General features: G+C 43.0%; 3 protein-coding genes and 1 pseudogene across 3 annotated transcripts; 3 read left to right on the top strand and 1 right to left on the bottom strand.

Annotated features, from left to right (window-relative positions):
* Window positions 1–2,903: 2,903 nt before the first annotated feature.
* LOC139815399 (protein FAM50 homolog) lies at window positions 2,904–4,407 on the top strand (annotated as a pseudogene).
* A 3,294-nt stretch (window positions 4,408–7,701) lies between these two features.
* LOC139815400 (uncharacterized) lies at window positions 7,702–10,871 on the top strand. The gene is made up of 5 exons (XM_071782326.1): window positions 7,702–8,654; window positions 8,767–8,853; window positions 8,940–9,673; window positions 9,725–9,997; window positions 10,081–10,871. Exons 1-5 carry the CDS (start codon window positions 7,702–7,704, stop codon window positions 10,869–10,871), a joined length of 2,838 nt encoding a protein of 945 aa, XP_071638427.1.
* Window positions 10,872–14,099: 3,228 nt separating this feature from the next.
* On the bottom strand, window positions 14,100–15,872 carry LOC139815401 (tigger transposable element-derived protein 6-like). Its single transcript, XM_071782327.1, has one exon. The coding sequence runs from the start codon at window positions 15,870–15,872 to the stop codon at window positions 14,100–14,102; it is 1,773 nt and encodes a 590-aa protein (XP_071638428.1).
* A 241-nt stretch (window positions 15,873–16,113) lies between these two features.
* Window positions 16,114–17,909, top strand: LOC139815402 (uncharacterized). The gene is made up of 4 exons (XM_071782329.1): window positions 16,114–16,119; window positions 16,161–16,234; window positions 16,610–16,882; window positions 16,973–17,909. Exons 1-4 carry the CDS (start codon window positions 16,114–16,116, stop codon window positions 17,907–17,909), a joined length of 1,290 nt encoding a protein of 429 aa, XP_071638430.1.
* Window positions 17,910–25,626: the final 7,717 nt, after the last annotated feature.

The raw sequence follows: 25,626 nt of genomic DNA on the forward strand, positions 1-25,626 counted from the left end.
TCTGATCTCTCGAAAATTTCTACTCTTTTATCGAGCTTTACTCTTGCAAACCTATATGTAAGTGATTTTCATGAGAAATTTGATGCTCTATATGAATCCGATAATCGTTTTTGGACATTTTCAAAATTTTCATGTTTTTAAAGTGACAAAAGTGAAAAACGACGTCCGGGGCAAAGTCAACACCACGCCGTTTCGTCGGCTCCCAGTAACAAACGATGCTTGTCATGCAGCCGTATGGCTCATGACAAATGTATGCGCACGTCCGATCGCAAGTTTACCTGCATTAATTGTTTTTCAGACATGAGTTTAGATGAAGATCCGAATTTTTGTACTTTTTAAGTACACAATAAACAATGTATTTTTATTTTCAGACAGCAAAAAATAAGTTCCAGATCAAATTGTGTCGATCAGACAAAGTGTTGAGTTTGCCCCGGCGGGGTGTCGAGTTTACCCCGGCATTTTTTAATTCGAAAATTTGTCTTTGCGTCACTTTTCCTTTCTTAGCGGCAAAACAAAGCGACGTACAGCAAAACTTTCTGAATCAATTTTGTACCTGAAGAAACACTCTTTAAATATTAAAAATTGCCTTTAAAAAAATAGTGTCGAGTTAGCCCCAGTCTCCTCTACTCCGAACACTTTGATTTCGAAAATAATGATAATTATAGAGATATATTTAACATTAACAGACACACCGGCAAACGAGGCTCATTCAGATGACAACGATGATAACTCAGAAAATTGCGAGAATAGTGATAAGAACAATGAGAACCAAAAGAACGATGAGGAAAAAAATTGTCCCATAAAGGTATTTTATAAATTTATAAATTCACATTGTATAACATTTACTGTAATTAATATATAATTAATTATTTTATTGCCACCGTTAGATTTTATAAATGTCTTATAATGTTTTATAAATATAAAGATTTCTTTTAACATATGTAAAAAATAATTTATTAATAAATCAATAAAATTGTAAATCAATAAAAAATTATAGGTATGTTTTTTATAATTTAATGCATTCAATTTTCCCTAAGAAAATATATTTTAGTATTTATTAATGGCTACGTAACAAGGCTTGCTGTAATTTGGCGTCAACCTGTGTCATCAAGATTTGCTCTGTATTTGGTGCCAATTTGCTGTTAAGTATTGTTCTCAAATCTTGTTTGATATTTGATATCAATTTGGCGTCGGGTTTTGTCAACAAACTTTGATAGCAATTTGTCAACAATTTGCAATTATATTGCTGGCAAGCTTTGCTCGGTATTTGGACGTCAATTTGACGTCAAGTTCTTTCGTCAAGGTTTGCTCGCAATTTGGAACAAATTTGCTGTCGAGCTTTTGTTGGCAAGCCTTGTTCACAATATGGCGCAAATTTGCCGTTGAACTTTTGCTGCCCTGTTTTGCTCGATATTTGGCGTCAATTTGGTGTCAAGTCATGTACACAAGCTTTGCTAGCAAAACACAAGCGTATTGCAGACACAGATCGCACCGGATTTGTCGACAAGTTTTGCGCGTATTTGGTGTCAATTTTGTTACAATTTGCTGACAAATTGTTTACTGGGTATCTATGCCTTCTACTACTTCTAGCTAACTTTTTGTCTTCGTTGCACTCGTGAAGAGATAGAAAGGGGAAATGAGAAACATAGCGAGATTATTGTAAAAATAGGCTTGTTCGCGTTGCTTGAAATCCCCAAACATTTTTGCACTTGAAATGAGATAAATATATATTCGGCCGTTGGAGAGAGAGAAAGCGAAGATGCTGAGTGCAAAAAGTGCAAGTAACGCGAACAGACTGAATGTAAACGAAAAGACATAACCTCGCACCTCGCAGATTGCATCAAGTCTCGCACTGTTTTGGTACTGTGCAAGGCTGCCAACCTACGTAAATCGTTGTCACGTCTCTTTTGAGAGAGTCGCATAACAATGTTTATATAATATTCAAAATTATCGTCTATATGATACAATACATATTTATCTTTTTTGACGTTATTAAAGTCACATTTGTTTATTAGCACTGCTGAATAATGTCTTTCGCTTTAAAATAATTTGACGTTATAAAGTTGAAATAAGGGTATTTTCACTGCCAAAAGTTTAGGCTCATAAATTACAAAAATCGCAAATAATACTAGAAAAAACATTTGTAAAGTAAAAAATACCTTTCTAGGAGTAAAAATAAGACTCCTATTATCATTTGAGTATCTTCCCATACAGCATGAAATATGCAAGAAATGTGCTATAAACAATCTATAAATATTTTAATATTCCACGGGTCATTCAGAATATTCTGTAGAAGTTCTATAAATAATCCATGAAATTTTGTCTATTCAAAATATGCATAGAATATTCTGCAAATATTCTAATAAATATAGTACATTTAAAAAATGTATAGAATGTTCTATAAATATTTTAACAAATATAGAATATTGGAATATTTACGGAACATTTTGTTAATATTCTTAAACATTTATAGCATGTGCTATGAATATTCTGAAAAATTTTTCTAGAATTGCTATAAATATTTCAATAATAATCTGTGAACATTGCAATGAACATGAAATATTCAGAATATTAATAGAATATTTTTTACATATTAGTAGAATATTTTTAAAATAACCTATAAACATTTTAGGAAAAATATTAAAAACATTCTAATTATTCTAGGAATATTTAAAGAATATTTTGGAACATTATATAAATATTCTGGAAAACATTATATATATATATATATATATATATATATATATATATATATATATATGTATGTGTGTGTGATTTCTGCCTAGTGCTCTGAATGTCATCTAGTCATACATATCAAGAATTTTCGATGGGCTTCTTCAAAAGATAGGATACGAAGAAAATCCTAATGCATGATGACGATATCACAAAGATGCTAAGGCTAGATGCCACGAAATGTGCATGTACCGTCGGTCACGTGGAATGCAATAGAAAATCCGCCGTTAAATTGAGCGAACATTCACGAATCCTGATACCCACAAGTAATTTCTTACAATCTTCTTATGATCCTGATTATCTCATAATTTGTATTTTTGTACATGTATTTTATGCTTTGATAGAAGGAACGTGAAAAAGAGCAGGAAAGGGAAAGAGCACTAGCAACGAAGCAGACAGAAAAGAACAAACAGAAGAGACAGATTCAAGCTTTGTCTTTTAATCTGGACGAAGACGAAGATGAAGCTGAGATGTCTTCTGACGAAAACAATGCCGAAAAATCCCCGCAGTCAGAAAATGTGCAATCTGATGGCCCTGCGATTAAGAAGATTTAGAAAAATCCAGATGTAGATACATGTTTTTTGCTAGTAGGGAAAGGGACGAGGAAGAAAATAAACTTAGGAAAGAATTGAGACAAGAATGGGCTAGAAAGCAGAACGCGTTGAAGGAAGAAGAAATTGAGATCACATTCAGTTATTGGGATGGATCTGACCATCGTCGGAGTGTTATAATAAAGAAAGGTGAAAGAAAGGTGTCTCAGTGGTTTAGAGAACGTTTAAGTTATTAAAATACTCCAGTGTCACTTTTGGAGTAACATTGGCATGATATATAATGTTCTGCTGCATAAATTAAATTTTCACATACAGGTAATTCTATCTATTAGGTTCTTCAGAGATGTTTAGAAGTTCTGAGGCCCGAATTCAGCGAGCTTAAAACAGTAATGGCAGATCAGTTAATGTATGTCAAGGAGAATCTTATATTATCGCACCATTATACGTTTTACTGCAACTGTAACTGATTTTATTGTAACTAAGGTAAGTATACTAAATGATAAAACTTATGAAGCAATATCACAATGTTGGCATGTTATTTTAATGTATGTAATATTGCGATTAGGCACGAGGAAAGAGCGGACCTCTGTTCACATTTGACGTTCACGATGATATTCGTATTATGCACGATGCTTCTGTCGAAACCGAGGAATCACATGTCGGAAAAGTTTTACTTAGGTATTTATTATTAAAATAATATTTTGCATAATTTTTTTTATGTTATTTTTTTATTTTTCTCATTAGATCATGGTACGAGAGGAACAAACACATTTTTCCAGCGAGTAGATGGGAACCTTTTGATCCAACGAAAAGTTACGACAAGTATACAGTGTCGGATAAAAATAGGAAGAAAGCTAAAATCTGATCTTAGATTCAACGAATTGTCCAATTTTGTTTAAAGGATTCAGATTTAAGGACTGTAAATATTATAACCAGATAAATAACTTTGTTTCATCGTACAATTGATTCATTATAAAACAGCTGATTATATATATATATATATATATATATATATATATATATATATATATAGTAGCTACATTGTATTTTTAAGGACTGTGATTTTAATTCATTCAGTTATGTGATAATATTTAATTTATTTACTCGATTATGTAGCTCTACTAAATAGAGAAAAAATAAAAATACATGAATAGTTTAATGACTTGAATATAATAATTACAATATGAAAATACAAAACCATACTTTAATTCATTCCGATAACAATCAGAAACAGTGTTAAAATATTAATCCATGATCAGATCCTCTAACAGAAATCTATTTACAAATATTAAATGTATCATCTCTTGTCATTTCTTGAAGATAACTGTACAAAAATAAATATATACAATTATATCGATTATAATCACGTATTATTCATAGATTTGATACAAGTTGGATCCATGTATGTAATATTTTCGGGAAAATGGTCCATTATAATAAACTTTTTCTCAGTCGATCTGTTCAAGCAGTCAAGAAATCCGAACCAATAAATAACTAGTTCAGACCCGAATCTGTTCCAGTAGTTTCCAGTTTCGCATCGTTTTATATTCTTCATGTGTTTTTAATACATAAATTATTACTTATTTGAAAATTAATAAAATTAGTGGATAAGGAATAATCACATTGTTAGGTAAATTTTTTATTTTAAAAATAATAATTGATTTAATATAAATAATTTAATTATTGCAGATAAACATGATTTAAAAAACATGTTAATATTATATATATGTATATATACGATATATATGTGTATTTATATCTACCTAACATAGAGAATTCACAAGAATAACATTAAATATAATAAATACGTATTTAATCAATAAATACATATTTAATAAATTTCAAAAATAGGAGACAATAGTTCTATATTATAACTATTATTACATTTAATGTTATAGCGATTCTCTATATAATACGAATATAAATACACATATATGTATATTTGTAAAAAATAAGAGGTTTTATATATATATATATATATATATATATATATATATAATAAAAACTTTTTAGAAATTTTTCTGCAATATTTATAGAATATTTCGTGATTTTCTTGAAGTATCTACAATATGTTATGCATATTTCAAGCATTCACCCGACATTGAGAAATATTATATCATATATCCAATTCAAAATTTTATTACTCTTTTTAAACTGAATTTGTTTCTTAAGATGATTTTTGAAAAATTATATATTTGCGCTGGTTATGACATATGTAGACTATATATAATGCTTACATCAAATTAAGAAGTAGTCTATCACGTAAGGCAGTTGGCTCACGATGCAGAGGTCCCGAGTTCGAATCCCACGAAGGTAAATGTGTTTTTCAAATATGAGAAAATATTTATAATTATAGACTGCATCTTAAGAAACTTTAGTTAAAAAATAATAATAAAATTTCGAAATAAATAATTTTTTTTATGTCGGGTGAATATTAAATGTATACAGAATATGCGATATCCCATTTTTAATGTTCCTAAAATAATCTATGAATGTTCTATAAATATATTTTGCATACATAAAAAAATTATGGATTATGGGGAAATATTTATAAAACATTTGTAGATTATTCGAGAATATTTACAAAAATTTCTAAGGACATTCAAAGCGGGACATTACACGTTCTTTGCACATTTATAGATCATTTATAGAAAATTCATGAATATTCTAAAGAATATTTATAGAACATTCATGAGTAGTTGACGAGACTATACATCGGAGCTCAGGTACCTCCGGGGGGAAGCGGGGCGGGCCGCGCGCACGCGGGAGGAACGCCATAAGAGATGGGCGAGGGGGTCGAGGGGAAGGGTAAAGGTTTATCGGAGGGGGGAACTGCGGGGGGAAAACTCCTCACGCGATTTACTAGTAACTGGACAAGTTTTTATCGCTGTCCAATCAGATTTGAGAACAAACTCGAGGCTGTCCAATCAGATGACAGTATTTTGTGGTAACCTGAAAAATGTAAATTCCTTAGGCGGGTGATGGGGAATTTTGTGCCGCAACGTTGGCACCGGGGTGGGGAGGGTGGGAGATCGTCGAACGCGGACGCTCCGAGGGGGCGCTCGGATCGGCGGATCCGCGTTATCGAGCGCGTTATCGGTCGCGCGCGGAAATCCGGCCCGATTCGTCACCGCGTTATCGATCGCGTTATCGGTCGCGGGTGGAAATCCGCCCCGATTCGTCACCGCGTTGTCGACCGCGTTAGCGATCGCGCGGAAATCGCGCGTCCCACTCCACCACCGCGTTATCGACCGCGTTATCGACCGCGCACGGAAATCGCGCGTCCCGCTCCATCAATCGCGGCGCGAGAGAGAGAACGTTTGCGCGCGAGGATGAGGCTTCTCGAGAAAGAGAGACGCGAGTACTATCTTCGTCCGCCCCGATTCACGCGTCATCGCGATTAAATTTTTTTGCGCTCGCGCGCGTTTGGACTCGTTCGAGGTCGCTTTTGTCAGTTCCTCCTTTTGTTTTTCGCAGGATGCGGCGCGCGGATGTCTCCTTCCCGGAAGGGCGTATCCCGGTAGGTACATCCTCCGTTAAGATAACGAACGAGTATAAATTGAATTGGCGCGACAGCGTAAAGCGCATCGGAACAGGATAAGTTACTGTTGTTTTTTTCTTTTTAACGCGACATGAGCGACGAGTACGTAGAACTTTGCAAACCGGTGTTCAATCCTAAAATCAGGAAACCGATCGTGAAAATCAGCGAACCGCTCATGAGGAATTGTTGCAGATCGGATTTGTGGAGAGTCGACGTAACGAGATACCTGATCCGTCGGGAAATCGGAATCGTCGATCGCCAATCGAACCGGAGGTTTTTCTATTGTCATATATATTTGAAAAGAGTAGAGGATGGTAGAGAGGACGGTAGAGAATTTAACGTGCCATATATATTTGACAAGAATAGAGGATGGTAGAGAAGACGGTGGAGAATTTAACGTCTAATTGATTTAGACGCGTTAGCGGCGCTATTGCGGTATTAGTGATGCGTACTCGCGAATGAACGATCACCATTATCTCTCGTCCGAGGATTCGGACGACGAACTGCGCTGTCGCGAGCCCATGCCCAAGTTTTCGTCCGATTCGAACGACGATTGACGAGAGTCGAAACATCGTTGTCGTCACACGCGTGTGCGTGGGTGGTGAAGGAGGACGCGCGATGGAATCTGGCTACCCATCATCTGCGGAGAGAGATCGGAGAGCGAACTACTCGCGAGCGAGCGTGGATAGAGACGACAGCGGCAAACTCCCTTAGGGCGAACGATTATATGCGCTGCCTACCGCTCGAGTATTATCTTTATTTTGAGACGGTGAATGGAGGAGAAAGGATACGTCGGATTCAAACCACCAGGTCTCGTCGTCTTTTCGATCGAGTGAAATTCAACGTTCCCGACGGTGGAGGACCCTTCTGGATGCGATGCGGAAACAGTGCGACGAGTTGCTCGCCGCGGACGTTCGCGACGCGGACGGGTACCGCGCGTGGAGACGACGATGCGACGAGTGTCTCCGGCTCTTGCGAGAGAGGTGTCGAGTCAAACGCTCTGGGAAGCGGGGAAAGACGGGAGCCGTGATTGCTCTGGTGGTTCTAATAGCGCGATTGGAAAGTTTGAGGGAGGATCTGCGTCAACGATTCGAACGCGCCGTAGGTGCCGGTTTGGACGGTGGAGGCGGCGGTAGCAGCGTCGACAGAGGATTTTCGTGGGTCGAGATCGATACGGCGTTCCAAAGTCGCGTACTAACCAGCGCTATGACGAATTCAACGTACATCGAACCTGCGCGATTTCTCGACGATGCGAAGGGCACCGTGCTTGAAAAAGTGCGGAATAATATGACCAGGCACGAGTGTTTGAAGGTCAATGTCATATTCAATGGGGAATTCGTAGCGGACGTTAAGACTGATGTGAAGAGTATCGCTACGCGGAACGAACAGCTTCTCCCAGGGTCCGATCTGGACGAGTGGTACGATAGGCACGTGCGCGACGCGATTCTAGCGGCGTTGGACGAATTTCAGGGACGCGACAGCGGATGGGCGTTGTCGCGAATACTGAACCTATTGGTGAACGTGAACAAGTGTAATCCCATGCGCGTGGGATGTTGGGTGAAGATACCGCTAGGTATAAGAGTTAAAAAAGCGGTGGTCAACGTGCTGTCGGAGAATGACACGTGTTTCGCGCGTGCGGTGGTCGCGGCTCTGTATCCCGCCAAGCACAACGCGGAACGATGCGGCTCGTATCCCGATTACGCGACGGTGCTGAATCTCGACGGGATCAAGTTTCCCATAGATCTTAAACAGATCGGAAAGTTCGAACGTCAGAACAACGTGTCGATCAACGTATTTACAACTCGGGAAGGAATTGAAAAAAAGATTAGGTTCGGACAGGGCGCCGACGACAACGCGATCGTCCCTCTGCGGTTAACCGACTATAAGAGGGATAGACACGTAAATCTCCTGTATCTGCGCGATACGCTACGCGGTCAACAGGGGCCATTTCGCCTGGATAAAAAATCTGGCGCGATTGTTGAGTTCGCAATTGACCGTGAGCCGGTGTGCGAAGTACGTTTGCGATCGGTAAGTAAAAAATTCGGAAGAACAGGGAAACGACGCGATGTTATTTTACATATACACATAGTAATCGCACGCACGTTATTTCGCAGATGTCTACATTATTTCTATACGCAAGAAAAGTTGACCGCTCACAGCGTCGACTGCGGCCGAATGAACAACTGCGCCATCGTTCTTCCGAACGAGGACGACAAGTGGCTGTCGTTCGACAATCACGACAGAAAGGAGCGACTCCCCTTCGTGGTGTACGCGGATCTGGAGTGTCTTCTCGAACACCGGGAGAGGGAGAATGCCGAAGGAGGCGCGAGAACGAAAAGATACGCCTATCAGCGTCACGTACCGTTCAGCCTGGGCTACTATCTGTGCTGCACCTACGACGATACCGTATCTACGTACAGATATCGTCGCGGCGAGGATTGCGTTTCGTGGTTCGTGAACGAGCTTCGCGTTCTCGCGCATCGCGTTGAGAATAAATTTTCCACCAATATAGCGATGGTAGAACTTACGGAGGACGAGAAAAGCGAATTTCGGCTCGCGACTCATTGTCACGTGTGCGGAAAATTGTTCCAACCGGAGGACAAGCGCGTGCAAGATCACTGTCACCTAACCGGACGCTATAGAGGTCCGGCGCATTCTCGTTGCAATCTGAATTACAGAAACGTGTACGTGATTCCCGTGTTCTTCCACAATCTGTCAGGTTACGACGTGCACTTTGTCATCGAAAAAATCGCGAACGATTTTGAGGGTGGGGTCGATCTCCTGCCGCTTACGAAAGAAAATTACATATCTTTCTCGAAGACCGTTAGGGAGACGCAAACGGACGGGAGTTGGAATTGATTCGTGAAGCTTCGATTCGTAGACTCGTATAAATTTTTAGCCGCGAGTATCGAAACCTTGGCGTCCTATCTGGACAAGGACAAGCTGAGAATAACGCGCTCGGAGCACGCGGATTTGAGCACGGAGGATCTCGATCTGCTCACTCGCAAAGGAGTATTTCCGTACGAGTACGTCGACAGCGTGGACAAACTGCGGGAGACCGAGCTTCCGCCGCGCGAGGTCTTTTACAGCTCCCTGACCGACGAGACCGCGAGCGAGAGCGACTACGAGCACGCGACGAGGGTCTGGCGACGTTTTCGCGTGCGAGATCTTGGCGAGTTATCAGCGATCTGTATCTCAAGACCGACGTGCTTCTTCTGGCGGATATCTTTGAAAATTTTCGGGACACGTGTTTAGAGAGTTACGGGCTGGATCCCGTGTATTATTACACGTTGCCGGGGTACACGTGGAACGCCATGCTGAGGTACACCGGCGTGCGTTTCGAGCTGCTCACCGACATCGACATGGCGATGTTCGTGGAACGCGGAATACGCGGCGGCCTCAGTCAATGTTCGCTCAGGTACGCGCGAGCCAACAACAGGCACGTACCGACGTACGACTCGTCCCAGCCCACTACGTATCTCATGTATTACGACGTGAACAATCTGTACGGCTGGGCTATGTGCCAATCGCTACCGTACGCGAATTTCCAGTGGCTCGACGACCCTGAAAATTTCGACGTGACGACCGTGCCGACGGACAGCGACGTCGGTTACATTCTGGAGGTGGATCTCGAGTATCCGCGGGACCTGCACGACGCCCACGCGGACCTGGGGTTGTGCCCGACGCGCGATAAACCGCCCGGTAAGCGGCAGGAGAAACTGCTCGCTACTCTCTACGACAAATCGCGCTACGTGACGCACTATCGAAACCTGCCGCAATGTCTGCGACTCGGTTTGCGTCTGACGCGCGTTCGTCGAGTGCTGCGATTCGCCCAGTCACCGTGGCTTCGCGGGTACATCGAGCTGAACACGACGTTCAGGACGCGCGCGAGCAACGAGTTCCAACAAAATTTGTACAAACTGATGAACAATGCCGTCTTCGGCAAAACAATGGAGAACGTGCGTGATCACGTGGACGTGCGTCTCGTGACGCGATGGGACAGAAGGTACGGCGCGGAGGCGTTGATCGGCAGGCCGAACTTTTAAAGCGGAGCGTCTTCTCGGAGAATCTGGTGGCGATCGAGCTGCGAAAGCTCGAGGTAAAATTTAACAAGCCGGTCTACGTGGGTATGTCTATTCTCAAGATATCCAAGACGTGTCTCTCTATGAGTTTCACTACGACTACATGGTGCCGTTGTATGGTAACCGGTGTCGAATTGCTTACACGGATACCGATAGTCTGATCTATTCGCTGGAGTGCGAAGACGCGTACGAGCTTATGAGACGCGACATAGACAGGTTCGACACGAGCGATTACGTGGAGAATAACGCGCACGGTATGCCGCGCGTCAACAAGAAAGTGCCTGGTCTGATGAAGGACGAGAACAACGGCGCAATCATGACGGAGTTCGTGGGTCTCAGAGCGAAGATGTACACTTACAAGGTATTCGAACGCGACGACACCAGGAGAATAAAGGGTGTTGAAAAAAACGTAGTCGCGAAGAAGATCACGTTCGAGGATTACGTGGCGTGTCTGCGGAACGCGCGCGAGCTGAAGACGCGCCAGTCGTGCATACGCTCGACGTTGCACGAGGTTTACACAGTGTCGGAGCAAAAACTAGCTCTCAGTCCGCACGACGATAAGCGATACGTGACGTTGGACAGCGAGAAAACGCTTCCGTGGGGACATTACGGAATACCGCTGTAAAAAGAAACAATATTATAAGCTTTCTAAAATTGTTTTATTGTACAAAATTAATAACACGTAAGAAATAAACCAATGAATGTGTAAACTTTTATTAATAATAAAGTACATTACGTTGCGCGTGTCCACAAATGTCTAATTATTTTCTGTTACAACACAGACGCCTTATCTATCCACGAATTGTGCGAACTGTCCATTCCTAGCCACTTCACGTACGCTCGATTGCCGCGCTTACGCAGGACTTTTTTCACGAGATAGACGTCGGGATTGGAGACGCGTAGCAACTCGTGTTCGTAGAATCCTCCGGCTATCGCTTCTCCGCGAATGTCTTTCAGCAGATACGTAACAGAATTGGTCCTTTGTACTTTGGCTATGCGAAAGATCTCTGTGGTCCAATTGGGAGTGTAGCCTTTTTCGAAGATCGTTTTGAATTTGCTCACGCTCACCGGATCGTCGACTCGAAATCTCGCCGGCGCGGCGATCTTTGCGTGACTGTACACCGTGCGCAGCAGTTTTTCGGCGACGGCGGGCGTCATGTCCACCGGACGCATTCCGATCGTTCTGTGTCTGCGACGATTGTAATTCGACAAGAGGCGCGGCAGCGAGTCTATCCACCTGTACGATCCCTGGAGCGTAAAGAGCTTCCACATGTCGTTTTTCAACGTGCGATTGAATCTCTCCACCACCGAAGCTTTCATCACCGAATACGTGGAGTAGTGATTCACCTTGTGCGCGTCAAAGACTGTGCGCGCGTCGGCGTTGTAGAATTCCTTTCCTTTGTCCGTTTGCAGATTCCTAAGGTGTCGCGCGTCATCGCGAAAGATCTTTCGAAGAGCCGTCGCGACCTCCTTTCCGCTCTTACTCTTGAACGGGATCGCCCAGGCGTACTTGCTCAGCACATCGATGACCGTCAAAATGTAATTGTGGCCGGCGTTTTCGCGCGAATAGGGACGCATTTCGACCACGTCGGCCTGTCACAGGTCGTCGTAACCGCGCACCATGACGCGGCGGCATGGAAAGTTTTTTCGCGCCGGTGCGTGCAATTCCTCCACGAGTCTTCGTTTTTTCACGCTCATTGTTTAAGAAGCTGTAAAACAGTCTTAATTGCGATGATTTCAACCTCGTGCTTATCTACGGTACTTTTCACAGCAACGAACTCTTCTTTTATCGCATCACTTAAAGTCTTTCCGAGCTCCGCGATTGCTCCTTCGACGTAGCTCATGTTCGTCGCGTCGGTGCCTACCTCCGGCGCGGCCACGCGTCGTATCTTGCGCTCCGACGCGTCGTAGGAATCTTCGCGCAAAAGAAGCGCATCGTTTCGCAACGTCGCGATTTCGTCTCTTACACCTTGGTTCGCGTTTGTCACGATGACGCCTGTGAACTCTCGATCGACGGTGTCCTTGTTCTCGATCTCGTCAAGGATTGCTACGAGTGCAACCGCGCGCTCACTCCAAACGGTGAGTCGTCGAAACGTTTCCGTTCGAATTAAAGAAGAGGAAGAAAAACCCTCTCGCAACCGCGACCGAATGCGCGGCGCCGGTCTACTCAATCGCGCGATAAACGCTCTTCCCTTCGAGCTGCATATACCCGGCTATCAGTTTTGCGGACCCGGTACGCGTCTAGCGAAGAGACTAGCGCGCGGCAATAAAGGGATCGGCGATATCACGGTGCGAATCGTGGATCAGAACGATCGATTGATCGACTTTCGCGGCGAGGAGATAACGATTAGACTGCACGTACGTCGTCGCCGCGGTTAGTGTGTGTGTGCGCGTATCTCCGCGATCTGAGGAGAGAGAGCGAGAGGGATGCTCGTTCTGAACGGATTGAGCGCGAATTGTACGAACGAGCGAGCTAGCCCGTTCTACGACGAAATCGAAAGCGTAAGGAAGAGAAGAGGCGGTGGAGGTGAAGGAGGAAAAAGAGCCGTTCTCAGCAACGCCAACGTCAGGTTCCTACGATCGCTGGGTCTCGCCGTGAGAAACGCTTCGCCGCCGCGTCGTTTCCACATTGACGAAAGAAAAGACCATAACCGACATTCTGAGTAGGGGAGAGTGGGCACCCTTGAACCACGTTTTTTCAAATAACATTAAAAATGGTTTTTAATAACTTCATTAGAATATAAATGAGACTATTCGATGTTTAATATAATAAACTTTGTTTGTAAATGATTTAAGAAGTAAATTGTCAGAAATATTTTGCAAAAATAATGATATTTCGAAATGCTGCGTTTGTCACAGTGGACCCCACGCGTGGGGTCGATTGAGCCACAGCGTAGGGTACACTGTGACATGTAATGTGAAAGGTAGGGTACCCTGTGATATGTAATGTGAAAGGTAGGGTACTCTGTGACATGTAGAAGAGATCTGTTTAAATCCTGTTTATTACAGATCTTTGGTCAATTGCACGTTATTACATATTATAGTATATCATAAAATCCATACATAAAATCTATACATAAAATCCAACATAGTAATCGGCAATATATTATTATAATATACCTAACATCTGTTTTATGCGACTAGACATATAATCTAAGACGTATTGCATTTCAAGACGTATTGCACTTAGTTTTATTGCTGCTTAGCAGCAGTTTTTCGGGTCGTCTTTCTTTTCGATGCAGTCTTAGGCTTAGTCTTAGATTTCGGAGCGAGCGCCGCACTCCTTTTACGCTTATTCTCCTCGATTAATTCTTTTTTTATGACTCTGGCATTTATCTCTTCACATAGAGAGTTCTTAACAGGGCTGTCTGTTAATATTGCACTACGGACTCTCTTTCTGTTAACACTCTTTCGTGGTGCAGCTTTCGGAAACGGCTGTATATCCTGAGGTAAAACGAGGTTCTTTTTGTTACCAGTTTTTACGCTATCAATTGCGCCTGGTCTAACTTCGCAAGGCATAGGGACTTCCGGGTTTGGTACCAAGACGTCACTAACATCAAGCGACATGGTTGGTAAATTAAGGTCGATCGGCTCCATTGAAGTATTTAATACAATAACGTCGTTAGGCAATTCGATAACATTAAGATTAGGATCAATATTCCTGTTCGAAGAAAGACCGGTATTTTCCGACGCAGTATCAGCAACCGTAGGATCGGGCCTATCCGTGACAGAAGAGCACAGGAAGTCGGAGTCTTTGAATACATTTCGATTTAATTTCCAAATACCGGTCGATTCAAATCCTTTCTTAATATTAGCAGGTGTGAAAGCCGAAGAATAAGCGATTCCAAAAAGTTCCGCCACTTCATAAATAGAAATCATTTTGCCCGGATTATTAATCATCCACTCGTTACAAGCCGCGTTAAAAGCACTTTTCAAGGACTTATAAACGGTACGGTCAAGTGGTTGTAGTTTGTTAGAGGTATGCGGAGGCAGAGTCAGAAGGATGATTCCATTTTGTTTACAGAAATCTAAGCTCGTTATGGTGACATGCGATTCGTGGTTATCAAGAATGAGTAGAACCTTTTTCTTTATAGACGCACGCGCGTATTTTTGAAAATGCTCCAAAACTTCAACAAACAATTGGCCATTCATCCAACCGCTTTTGGATGCTCCCCCGCTAGAGCCCGACGGAGCCCCTTTCAACATGTGCTGTTTGAAATGTACGCGCGGAAATACCATATAAGGAGGAATCGAGTTTCCGTTAGCCGAAATAATACCGCACGCCGTAACCAAAGTTCCCCGCTCACCCGATGTCACTTGGCCTACTTGTTTTTGTCCTTTAGGAGCGATAACATTGGGTGGATTGTGAACCGTCGACAGAGCAGTTTCATCTAAGTTATAGATTGCAGCGGGCGATAATTCAGCTCCGAGCTGTTTATACGCGGACTCTAAGTTATCGAAAAAAGCGTTAACCGAAGTACGATTGAAACTAGTGGAACGAGCTAAGCTAGTTCCTTCGGGTTTCCTTAGCGAAAGCTCAGAATGCCTTTTCATAAACCCATAATACCAGTCGACACCGGCAGACTGTTTTTCTTGCCAATTCCGTGGGCAATCAAGCTTGTTCGCAACAGCTAGCTGGTATGCTAATTGCATAACTTGCTTGCGAGTTAATCCATGATGCATTTGGGATGCAGTCATTAGGTATTCTTTCAGACTTTCTTCGATAATAGGTGAGAAGACCACTTTTGTTGCATAATTTGGTGTGAGTCTCATGCATCTACGCTCCTCCGGTGCAGTCTCCTTATACTTTTTGACATAGCGATGTAAAGTTGTTCGGTTTATGCCCAAGCTCTCTGCTGCAGCTTGAATACTCCACTCATCATCGACAACTTTGCGAATCCCCAGCTCCATCGTACCGGCATCAACAGTCTGCCGGTCCGTTTTCTTCTTTCTCTGTCGCGGCATGTTTTTTAACATAGTTTATTATTAACTACTCCCTCTACAAAAAAGAAAAATCAAGTGCTAGAGAACCAATTTATCAATAATCATGTCATATTTGTTTCATCAGATGACCTAAGAAATTGAAAACTGAAAACAAAGTCCTATAACCTTACTTTTTATCGTAACCTAGCAGAGATAAACAAATATTGCCTCACAGCGACTCGATTACATGTGATTTGTAAGTAAAGGGTAAAAAAAAGAGAAAATGAAAGTGTGGATATGATTATCGATGAAAATTATTTTATTTTATAGGAAAATTTAGGCACTAACATTTACTATTCCGCGTTCGAAACACACTACGGAAATTCGCGCTGTCACGTACCTAGGTTAGGTAGTTCTGTAAGCGTGGCACAGAGGACCCCATCAACCTGCGTCACATTGGACCCCACTAAACATCGATATTATTTATCGTAAATATTTCAGATACAGGACAATTAAACGTTTTTGTGCGCACGTTGGTATTGAACCTAGATTCCGACGAACGTCTTATGAATTTTTTTTTAACTGTAGAATCTCTAGAAATCCATACATATTAAAAAGTTATGACAAGTAAAAATTTACTTTGCAAGGCTCCAATTACTTATCTGTTTTTAACTAAAGTATACATGCTTATTTCGGCATAATTTTTTTATGGAAGTTATATATTTTGAAAACAAAAGTTTTCATACCCACTGTGACTATTTTGCAGAACGTTAATACAGAAAACTCGCACTGTCACATTGGACCCCGTGGCTCAAGGGAGCCCACTCCCCTATCGGCGGTGAGCCGATCTTCGACGAGCGCATCGTCGGAATCGAGACTCACACGTATAACCCGTACGTCAACACGACGTTCGGGCACAACGACAAAATACGAATACCCATACAGCAGCAGGATTTATATACACTGCCGTGCGACAGTTTCCTGTACGTCGAGGGACGACTCTATGACGACGCCGGCGGCGCGGCGACGTCGGAGGCAAGGGACGATCAAAGGCAATACGCGAAATTGGTCAACAACTGCGTCGCGTTTATGTTCGACGAGATTTGATACGAACTCGACGGCGTGGAGATCGACCGGTGTAGAAACGTCGGAATAACCAGCACGATAAAGAACTACGTGTCGCTGACCGCCGAACGAGCCAGGAGACTGCAGAATGCCGGATGGTGTTATCCGACGAACGAATCGAATCTGAACAGCCCATCCCGTCAATTCAACTTTTGCGTGTCTTTGAATATTCTCTTGGGTTTCTGCGAGGACTACAAACGCGTGGTGATAAACGCGCGACACGAGCTTATCCTGATACGCTCTCGTAGCGACCACAACTGCGTCGTAGATCCGAAGAAAATCGTGCCGAGAGATCCGGCCAAGGATCCTAAAATTACGCTACTGAAGGTGCAATGGCGTATGCCGCACGTGGCGTTAAACGACGTGACTAAATTGTCGCTATTGCGAACGTTGGAGAGCGGACGATTTCTGAGCGCGGGCTTTCGCTCTTGGGACCTGTACGAATTTCCCCTGCTGCATAGCACGACCAAGCATTCGTGGGCCGTGAAAGCCGCGCCGCAGTTGGAGAAGCCGCGATACGTCATATTCGCGCTGCAGACCGGACGGCGAAACGAATTTACGGAGGACTCCTCGAGGTTCGATCATTGCGCGCTCGCCAACGTGAAATTGTATCTCAACTCGGAATTATATCCCTACGACGACGTGAACGCGGATTTCGAGAGCGACAAGTTCGCCGTGCTGTACGAGATGTACGCAAAATTTCGAAGAGCATACTACGGGGACAATCGCGACGACGCGCTCTTTTCCCTGCGCGAATTCGCGCGGGTAGCTCCGCTTGTGGTGATCGATTGTTTCCGCCAAAACGAAGCGGTGAAGAGCGCCACCGTGGACGTGCGCATCGAATTCGAATGCAAGGAAAACGTTCCGCCGAAGACCACCGCCTTTTGTCTCATCGTTCACGATCGCGTCATCGAGTACGGTCCACTGACCAACGTGGTGCACAAAATTATCTAACGGAAAGATGCGATTGTGGGACACCACATCCCGGAAATGGGAGATATATAAATACGGGGATCATTCGATCGTTCCTCAGATTCCGTTAAGAACGAGCAGCTTGAGTGTGAATTGTTTGACGCGCACCGACTCAATGGCCGCAGCTGCAACGACGACGACGATCTTCGTCGACCTGCAGGGATTCGTGGTGAGCGACAGATTCGTCGCGAAGGAGGTGGCCGTGCTCCGAAGCGAGACGCGCGAACTCGCGCATCACGTGTTTCGCGCGCCGATGGCGTGAGACCTCCTCACGAGCGCCGAGAAAGCGAGGGCTAACTGGGTGATGGCGAACCATCACGGCCTCCGTTGGTCGACGCGCGGTGTGCGACGACCTGGGTGAGAGAGGAAAGACGCCCGGCGCGCGGATATACGTGAAAGGGCTCGAAAAGAAGAGGTGGCTGGAAGAGATCCTCGGCGACGCCGTTCGCGACGTCGACGCGACGATCAAGACCATCGACGACGAGTACGACGACATCGATCGATTGGAATTTCTTCGGGCCGATCGGGCGTTTCGCTGCGGACGTCATCAACGGTGCTGCGCTATGGAGAACGTAATGAAGTTGCACGACTGGTGGAACGAGCGACGCGATTGTCTTTCCAGCATCGACTCCACGGATCAAATATAAATATGTATCCATCTATGTATATACATAATATTTTAATCAATAATAAAAAACTGATGCAAAATCGACGAACGAAATTATTCATTTTTTTCCGCATACCTACACCGCATATACATTATACATATAATCGTGTTCGATAACGCCGAGCGCGAAAGCTTCTTCTTCTTCTTCGTCTAGTTATTGGCACAGCTTTCCTTTCGTAATCGCATCAGCCATTATTCGATTCGATTGGGTAAGTGTACAGCAGATGGCGTAAGCCATAATTTAACTTAGAGGAGGGTGAGTGAAGCGGGAGATTCAAATGAACAGTTCGCAGGAATAGAAAAAGGAGAGAAGCAAACGACACAGCTTCGGAGTCGGATTTATAATAAGGGGAAATATGTCCATAGGGTGAGTTGGAAATTTTTCTCGTAGATACCTATAAAGAGGGGGAGTTTTGGGCCGAGTTAATTCACATCTAAAAATTATGTGGTTGGCATCTTGATATGGGTCTCCACAAGGGCACCCCGGTGAGTCGACAATATTTTTACGGTATAAACTTACGTTCAAATTATAGTGACCGCTGCGGAGACGGTTGATAATGACTATTTGCGCTCTGCTGAGCTTTAAGCGGTAGTACCAAGGCTTGGCGTTGTCATTATGATAATGAGTGTAATGGAAGCGTCCTTTGGTGTAGGCTGAGTCTTCTAAGTAATCTTTATACTTATTATCTAAAATAGTTTTGGATCTATGGTAGAGATCTCTATACGGGATCTTAAAGTTAGATTTTCTACCTACAGTGATGGCCTCCTTGGCCAGGGAGTCCGCCCTCTCATTACCTATAATTCCCTTGTGTGACGGGATCCACGCCAACACAATCTTGGAGCCTGCTGCGATCGCTTTATTATATATGTTACGGATTAGTGTAATAATGTAGTTGCTATGTGTGATATCGTGCGAGGTAATTGTTTGTAATACACTTTTACTATCGGAAAATATTATAGCTGAAGGGATCTGGAATTGGTGGATGATAAAAAGGGCCTCATAAATTGCCCAGGCCTCCGCTGAGAAGATAGAGGCGTCGGGAGGTAGCCTGCAACGAATTTCAATAGGTAAGTCCGGCGAGAAGACACTAGCACCCACCGCTCTTGAGGGATCAATCTTCGAACCATCGGTGTAAAAAGATGTTGCTCCGAGGGTGTATTCCGCAAAATATTCCGTAAAATACAAGTTTGCTTCTTGCGCGGAGGCAGAATTGATATTTGGGTGATAAAACTGTATTAATTCAGGTTGATTGATGAGTGAGAAAAAAGGGTAATTGAAATAAGGAAGTTCGACTGAGCGATGCATAACTCCTCTTATACTTTTGACTGCAAGAAAAGACCGAAAAAGTGGGATTAAGCGACATGCTTTGGCTCTCTTAACAGGACTGAGCGTGCTGAATTGTATGTCTTCTAGGCTTTCTATTACAGGATTAAATCTGCGGGAAAAGTTTTTAACCAAATAATTATGAATGAGATAGGCAAAGCGGTAGCACAACGGAGGCTCCTTGGCCTCGTCCAGAATCACGTTTATAGGTGTAGACATACGATAGCCCATAGCACTTCTTAATAGCTTCCATTGTAAACGTTGGATGGCAAGGAAGAGCTGCTTGTTGCCCTTGTACTTAAAAACGACGCATCCATATTCTATGGCGCCTCTGAAGACTGCTCGATACACTGAGAGTAACAATTGTGGGTGGCCTCCCCATCTGGTGCCCGCCAAGACCGCAAGTATACCTGAGATTCTTCTGCCCTTGTTGAGTAAGTATTTCATGTGGGATTTACCGCTCATTTTGTTGTCTATGACGATTCCAAGGAATCTGTGTTCGCTTGCCATTGGTATTGCGACGTCATCTATCGATATGTTGGGCTTGGGGAGACTATATATTCTTTTTCGAGTGAACACCATGCAGCAAGACTTTGCAGGTGCCAAATCAAGGCCTCTAGCACGTAAATAGCAATTCAATCTTCTCAAAGAGTTCTCTATTAGTCGGTAGGCTTCCACAATAGATTTGTGGGTGGTATAGATAACCACATCATCTGCATATTCCAGGGAGTGCACGCCTGGATTTAGCTGCCTTCTGGATTCCCTGATATTGAGGTTGAAAAGCGGGGGGCTAAGAATAGATCCCTGCGGAGCGCCTTTATGGGAGTTAAAAGGGCCTTGAATATTGCCATCACGTGAGAAGAAGATTCTCCTATTACGTAACAGGTTACTTATAAAACAACGTGTGCCCGCCGGGACACCGACTACCTTGAGGTCCTCTTCTAATATCTCTGGCCTAACGTTGTCAAATGCTCCTGCAATGTCCAAGAACACGCAAACAGTGAACTTGCCATTAATGAATCCCAGATGAATAGCATTCGAGAGTATTGCCAAGCTATCGCTGCATGATCTGAAACTGCGAAAGCCAAATTGGGATTCTGATAATTTATCATTGGCTTCGAGATGCCAACGTAATCTATTATAGATGCACTTTTCCAGTGTTTTTAGTAAACATGACAGTAAAGAGATCGGGCGAACGCCGTTCGAATTTGGTTTAGGAATTAAGACAACCAGTGATTCTCTCCAGCTATCTGGGAAAGTGCCCTTAGCGATAATTCTATTGTAAATTCCCAATAAGTAGGCTTTAAAATTTTCGGGAAGAGCCTTTATCATCGCGTAGTTCACCTGATCTAAGCCTGGGGAAGATGATGCTTTGCTGGATGCAAGTGCCGATTTAAGTTCGTTCATGGAGAGAGGCTGGTCCATCCAGAATTGTATATTTGAAGAAGCTTCGTCTTCCTTTTGCATATCACGTAGAAGGGGGGCTGGTGGTGGAGAACACGAAGGTGGGCATAATTTATCGATCGCTGCCTGTTGTGAAGACTCGAGGGTTTTATGATCCGTGAAAGCGTTGCTATCTTTGTTCTTAAAAGCTCTAATCAAGCGCCATATTTCTGAGGTGGGAGTTTTGGAGTTGAAGTTCGTACAGAAGGAGTGCCATCCGTTCTTTTTCTGCTTAAACAGAATGCGCCTACATTCTCTATTTTGTCGTTTAAGCTCTTGGTAAGTGTCATTGGAAGGGTCCCGTTTAAATACTTCTAAGGCTTCTTTGCGTTTTTTGACTGCCTCAGTGCATTTCTCGTTCCACCACGGGGCTGGAGTACCTTTATAAAGAACTTTTCTAGGACCAACTTTACAGTCGTTGCCCTCCTCGTGGAGTATTTCTGTGGCCACCCTCTTGATGCAGTCCAGCAAATTCTCGTAGTCTTCTAATTCGTTGTCGGTAGTATTGATCATGGATTCCTGCCTTTCCTCCAGTCTGGCATTGAAATCACATAGTTGAATATCGGTTAATTTTATTTTATACGCGAAGCGCTTGGTTTTAGTTGCTGTGCCGTTGATAACGGTTTCGATCGGGTAGTGATCGCTTGCCATTGGGTCGTCTAGGGTGCGCGAATAGCAAATGCCAGCGATACCCGAGGACGCAAGAACTAGATCAATGATGGAGCCATTATTGGTGTTAGGATTAAAACGTGTATTTGAGGAATCATTAAGTATAAGATAATTGAACGCTTCAATTCGTGATGCCAGCCGATTGCCGATATTATCATTGTGTGCACAACCCCAGAGGCGGTGATGTGCATTTAAATCTCCCATTATTAATGCATATTTATAGCCAGATGCAAAGTTAAATAAGTCATTAAGAGCGTGAATTGGGGTGTCATTGTTCGGATGTCTGTAGACGTTTAGCAAAAGCAACTCGCTGTCTTGGAAGGGTAAAGTGATAGCAGATGCTTCGATAGAGTAGTGTAATGTGAAGGGCAGTTGAACCGAGGAGACTTTAAGATTTGAATTTATAAGGAAGCAGATGCCGCTCAATCCCGGGTTCACAATGTCGTGCCTTAATATATAAAAACCTTTAACGTTTAATTTACTCACCTCCGAGAGGAGAGTCTCTTGTATGCAGAGAATCTCGTATTTCTCTGATAATAATTGTAAGTCTGGCAGTTTGCCTAATATCCCTCTAGCGTTCCATTGCAGGATTTTTATTTTTGCTAAAGAGGAGTTATGCCTTTGCGGTGGGAACATGACAGATATCACCGCTAAGATTTGAAGAATTATGCTGAGTCGGATGGTGAGTAGCAGATTCCTGAGGGCTGAAAGATTGGAAAAGATTAATTAATTGAATCTTAAGAAATGCTTCTACTTCTTGTAAAAGCGGGTGTATTATAAGCGATAAATTGGGCGTATAGTCTCTGTTAATCGTAGATGTGGAAGAAGTTCTGTCATCGACAGTAGCATCATTCGTATCTTTTGATTTCGGGATGGATGTCAAGATGGGGGAGAGAGTGGAGCTGATTGGCATTCTGCCGTTTGGATAGAGCAGCGCTTCGTAGTGCTGAGTCGGAAGCTGTGGTCTGCGAATAGAGTTAGTTTCGTTGTGTGCATTTATTGACTTAATAGAGTCGCCTCTCGAAGGAGGTGTACGTGAATGATTGGGTCTAGCCGCCATACTAGCGTAAGTATGAGAGTTTCCTGTATAATTAAGATCTGAAAGTACGGCTTCATCTTTAGATAAGAGACTAAACCTATTCTGAAGCAGCGATGTGTGATTACTGTTTATAGATGAACCTGACGCTGTGCTTGGGGTACTTATACTCGGGAAGCTGACAAAGTCAAGCCTTGGATCACCAGACAGTTTGTTACCTTTAATTTTTCTTTTAGCTTCGGTGTATGTTATGTTATCCGCAGCGGCCAAAGCGTTGATTTGTTTGTGTTGCAAAATTGACGGGCAGTTTATCGAAGTGGCTTGGTGGTTACCGCTACAATTTATACATTTGGGGGGAAGATCCTTGTGGGGACACTCTTCGCCCTCGTTATGCTTTTCCTTGCCGCAGATTAAGCATCGAGGATGTCCTTTACATTGACTTGCAATGTGTCCAGGTCTGAAGCAAGAATAACATATGCGAATTTTGGGTACAAAAGGATTAACCTTATATTTAACCTTAAACAGGCTGACCGAGTTAGGAATAGTTTGTCCCGCAAACTTGATTCTCAACGTGTTAGACGGAAGGAATTGAATTTCTTCACCTATTTTAACACGACGATTTAATCGATCGATGCTCAATATCTTAGCGGATGATTCGATATATTCCGCTAGAAGATCCGTCGCGAATTCCTTCGGCACGTCTTTGATTATACCAATTCTTTGTACTTTGAAAGACGGAATGTGAGCTTTAAGGTTAGCCGCCGCTAGTGTAGGATTCTTAGCTAAGTTATTTGCGACTTCGCGGTTACGGAAGTCCACCGTGATTCTACCCCGGCCGGTTTTGCGGACTTCAATCACATCTTTATACGCGAATTGCGATATAATCTTGCTAACAGTAAGGGGGTGTAGGGAGGGATCGCCTCCTTCCTTAGAAGATTGAACAAAGACAGAGAATGGCGGCTTGTCTGTTTGAGAATATTTAAAAGATGGCTCACCGGTTATTTGAGCACGTGCATCTACCGTTTTTACTCGACTGTCGGTCTCTATCTTACTCATTTTAGAGGTATTACCTGTGCCATTAAAGTTATCCGATTCCGAGGATGTCGAGGTCCTCTTACGATCGTTACCTGTTTTAGGGGGGAAGGTAGGATTGTTGATACTATTTACATCAGGCGATGACGACGAATTCTTGCCGCCCATCGACGTCGTATCCGCATGAGTATCATTCTCGTCCTCGTCCATTGGAAGAGGGCTATCTTGCAAATTATCTTCTTTGCTATTTATATTCTTATTACCGGTTTTAGGGATATCCGACACAGACACACGAAATTGCGGTGTTGTTTTTTGCAGATTTGAGTCTTCATTCTCGTGTTCATGGGGAGGAATTCCGGAATTTCCAGTATGCCCCCCCTCTTTATTAGCGCGAGAGGCCGAAGCCCCGCGCATTATCGTTTCGCGACACCCACCTAGGAGGTCTTGTGACCCGTGAGTTGATATGATACGTGATCCGAAGCTAGATAGAGTAATCCGCGCAACTTAACCGAAGACTGGCTTTAACAAAGCTCGGAGATCAAAGACGTAGAACGCTCGTACTCGCAGAGATGAAAAACACGTCCGCTCACTCGAACAGTCCACGCGCGAATCGCAGAAACGACCCGAAACGGCACGAGACAGCGCGGCCATTATTCCGTTACTTTCAGACAGGGCGGCGCTCTATCGATGATATTCTTGAGGCGATGCTGCAGCTGCAGCATCGCCTCGCGTAAGTCGTCCGTAGCCCTAGCTACGGACAAAACCTGAACTTGCAGCACATTGGCAATTTTCTCCAAGTTGGCAATTTTCTCCATAGCGTTTTTTTATACAAAAATTCCGGTCACTAGCTCGAAACACTACTTGTGGTTGGACTACGCACAAGTTTAGCCTCGAGTCCTTATATATCGAAGATGTGCAATCAAATAAGGAAGTGCAATCGAAGAAGGGATGTGCAATCAAAGAAGGATATTGCGCGATGAGAACTATTTATAATATTTATATATATATATGTTACGGGCAATTTGATAAATTGGGCATTATGCATAATGGCCGGGCATTATGCATAATTCCCAATTTGTTCGGCCAATATGATTAATAGAGAAGAATTAATCAAATTGCCCGGTCATTATGCATATTTCCCAATGCTAAATGGTCATTTTGATAAATCATCTCATTTGAGTTGATTTTCCCGGCAATCTTAAGCCCCTTGCACAATAGGCGATAGCGATAGCGGACTTAAATATTTGTTAAAACTAAATAATTTGTTAAAACAGAGAATAGTTGATATATGAAAAGTAAATATTTATGTGTACTTTTCATATACCAACTATTCTCTGCTTTAACAAATTATTTCTGTTACAAATATTAAGCGTTTAAGTTAACGAAACATAAATAATTTGTTAAAGCAGAGAATAGTTGGTATATGAAAAGTACACATAAATATTTACTTTTCATATATCAACTATTCTCTGCTTTAACAAATTATTTATGTTACAGATATTAAGTGTTGAAATTAACGAAACAGAAA

This window comes from Temnothorax longispinosus, chromosome 6 (genome assembly GCF_030848805.1).
Source record: "Temnothorax longispinosus isolate EJ_2023e chromosome 6, Tlon_JGU_v1, whole genome shotgun sequence".
Taxonomy (NCBI): domain Eukaryota; kingdom Metazoa; phylum Arthropoda; class Insecta; order Hymenoptera; family Formicidae; genus Temnothorax; species Temnothorax longispinosus.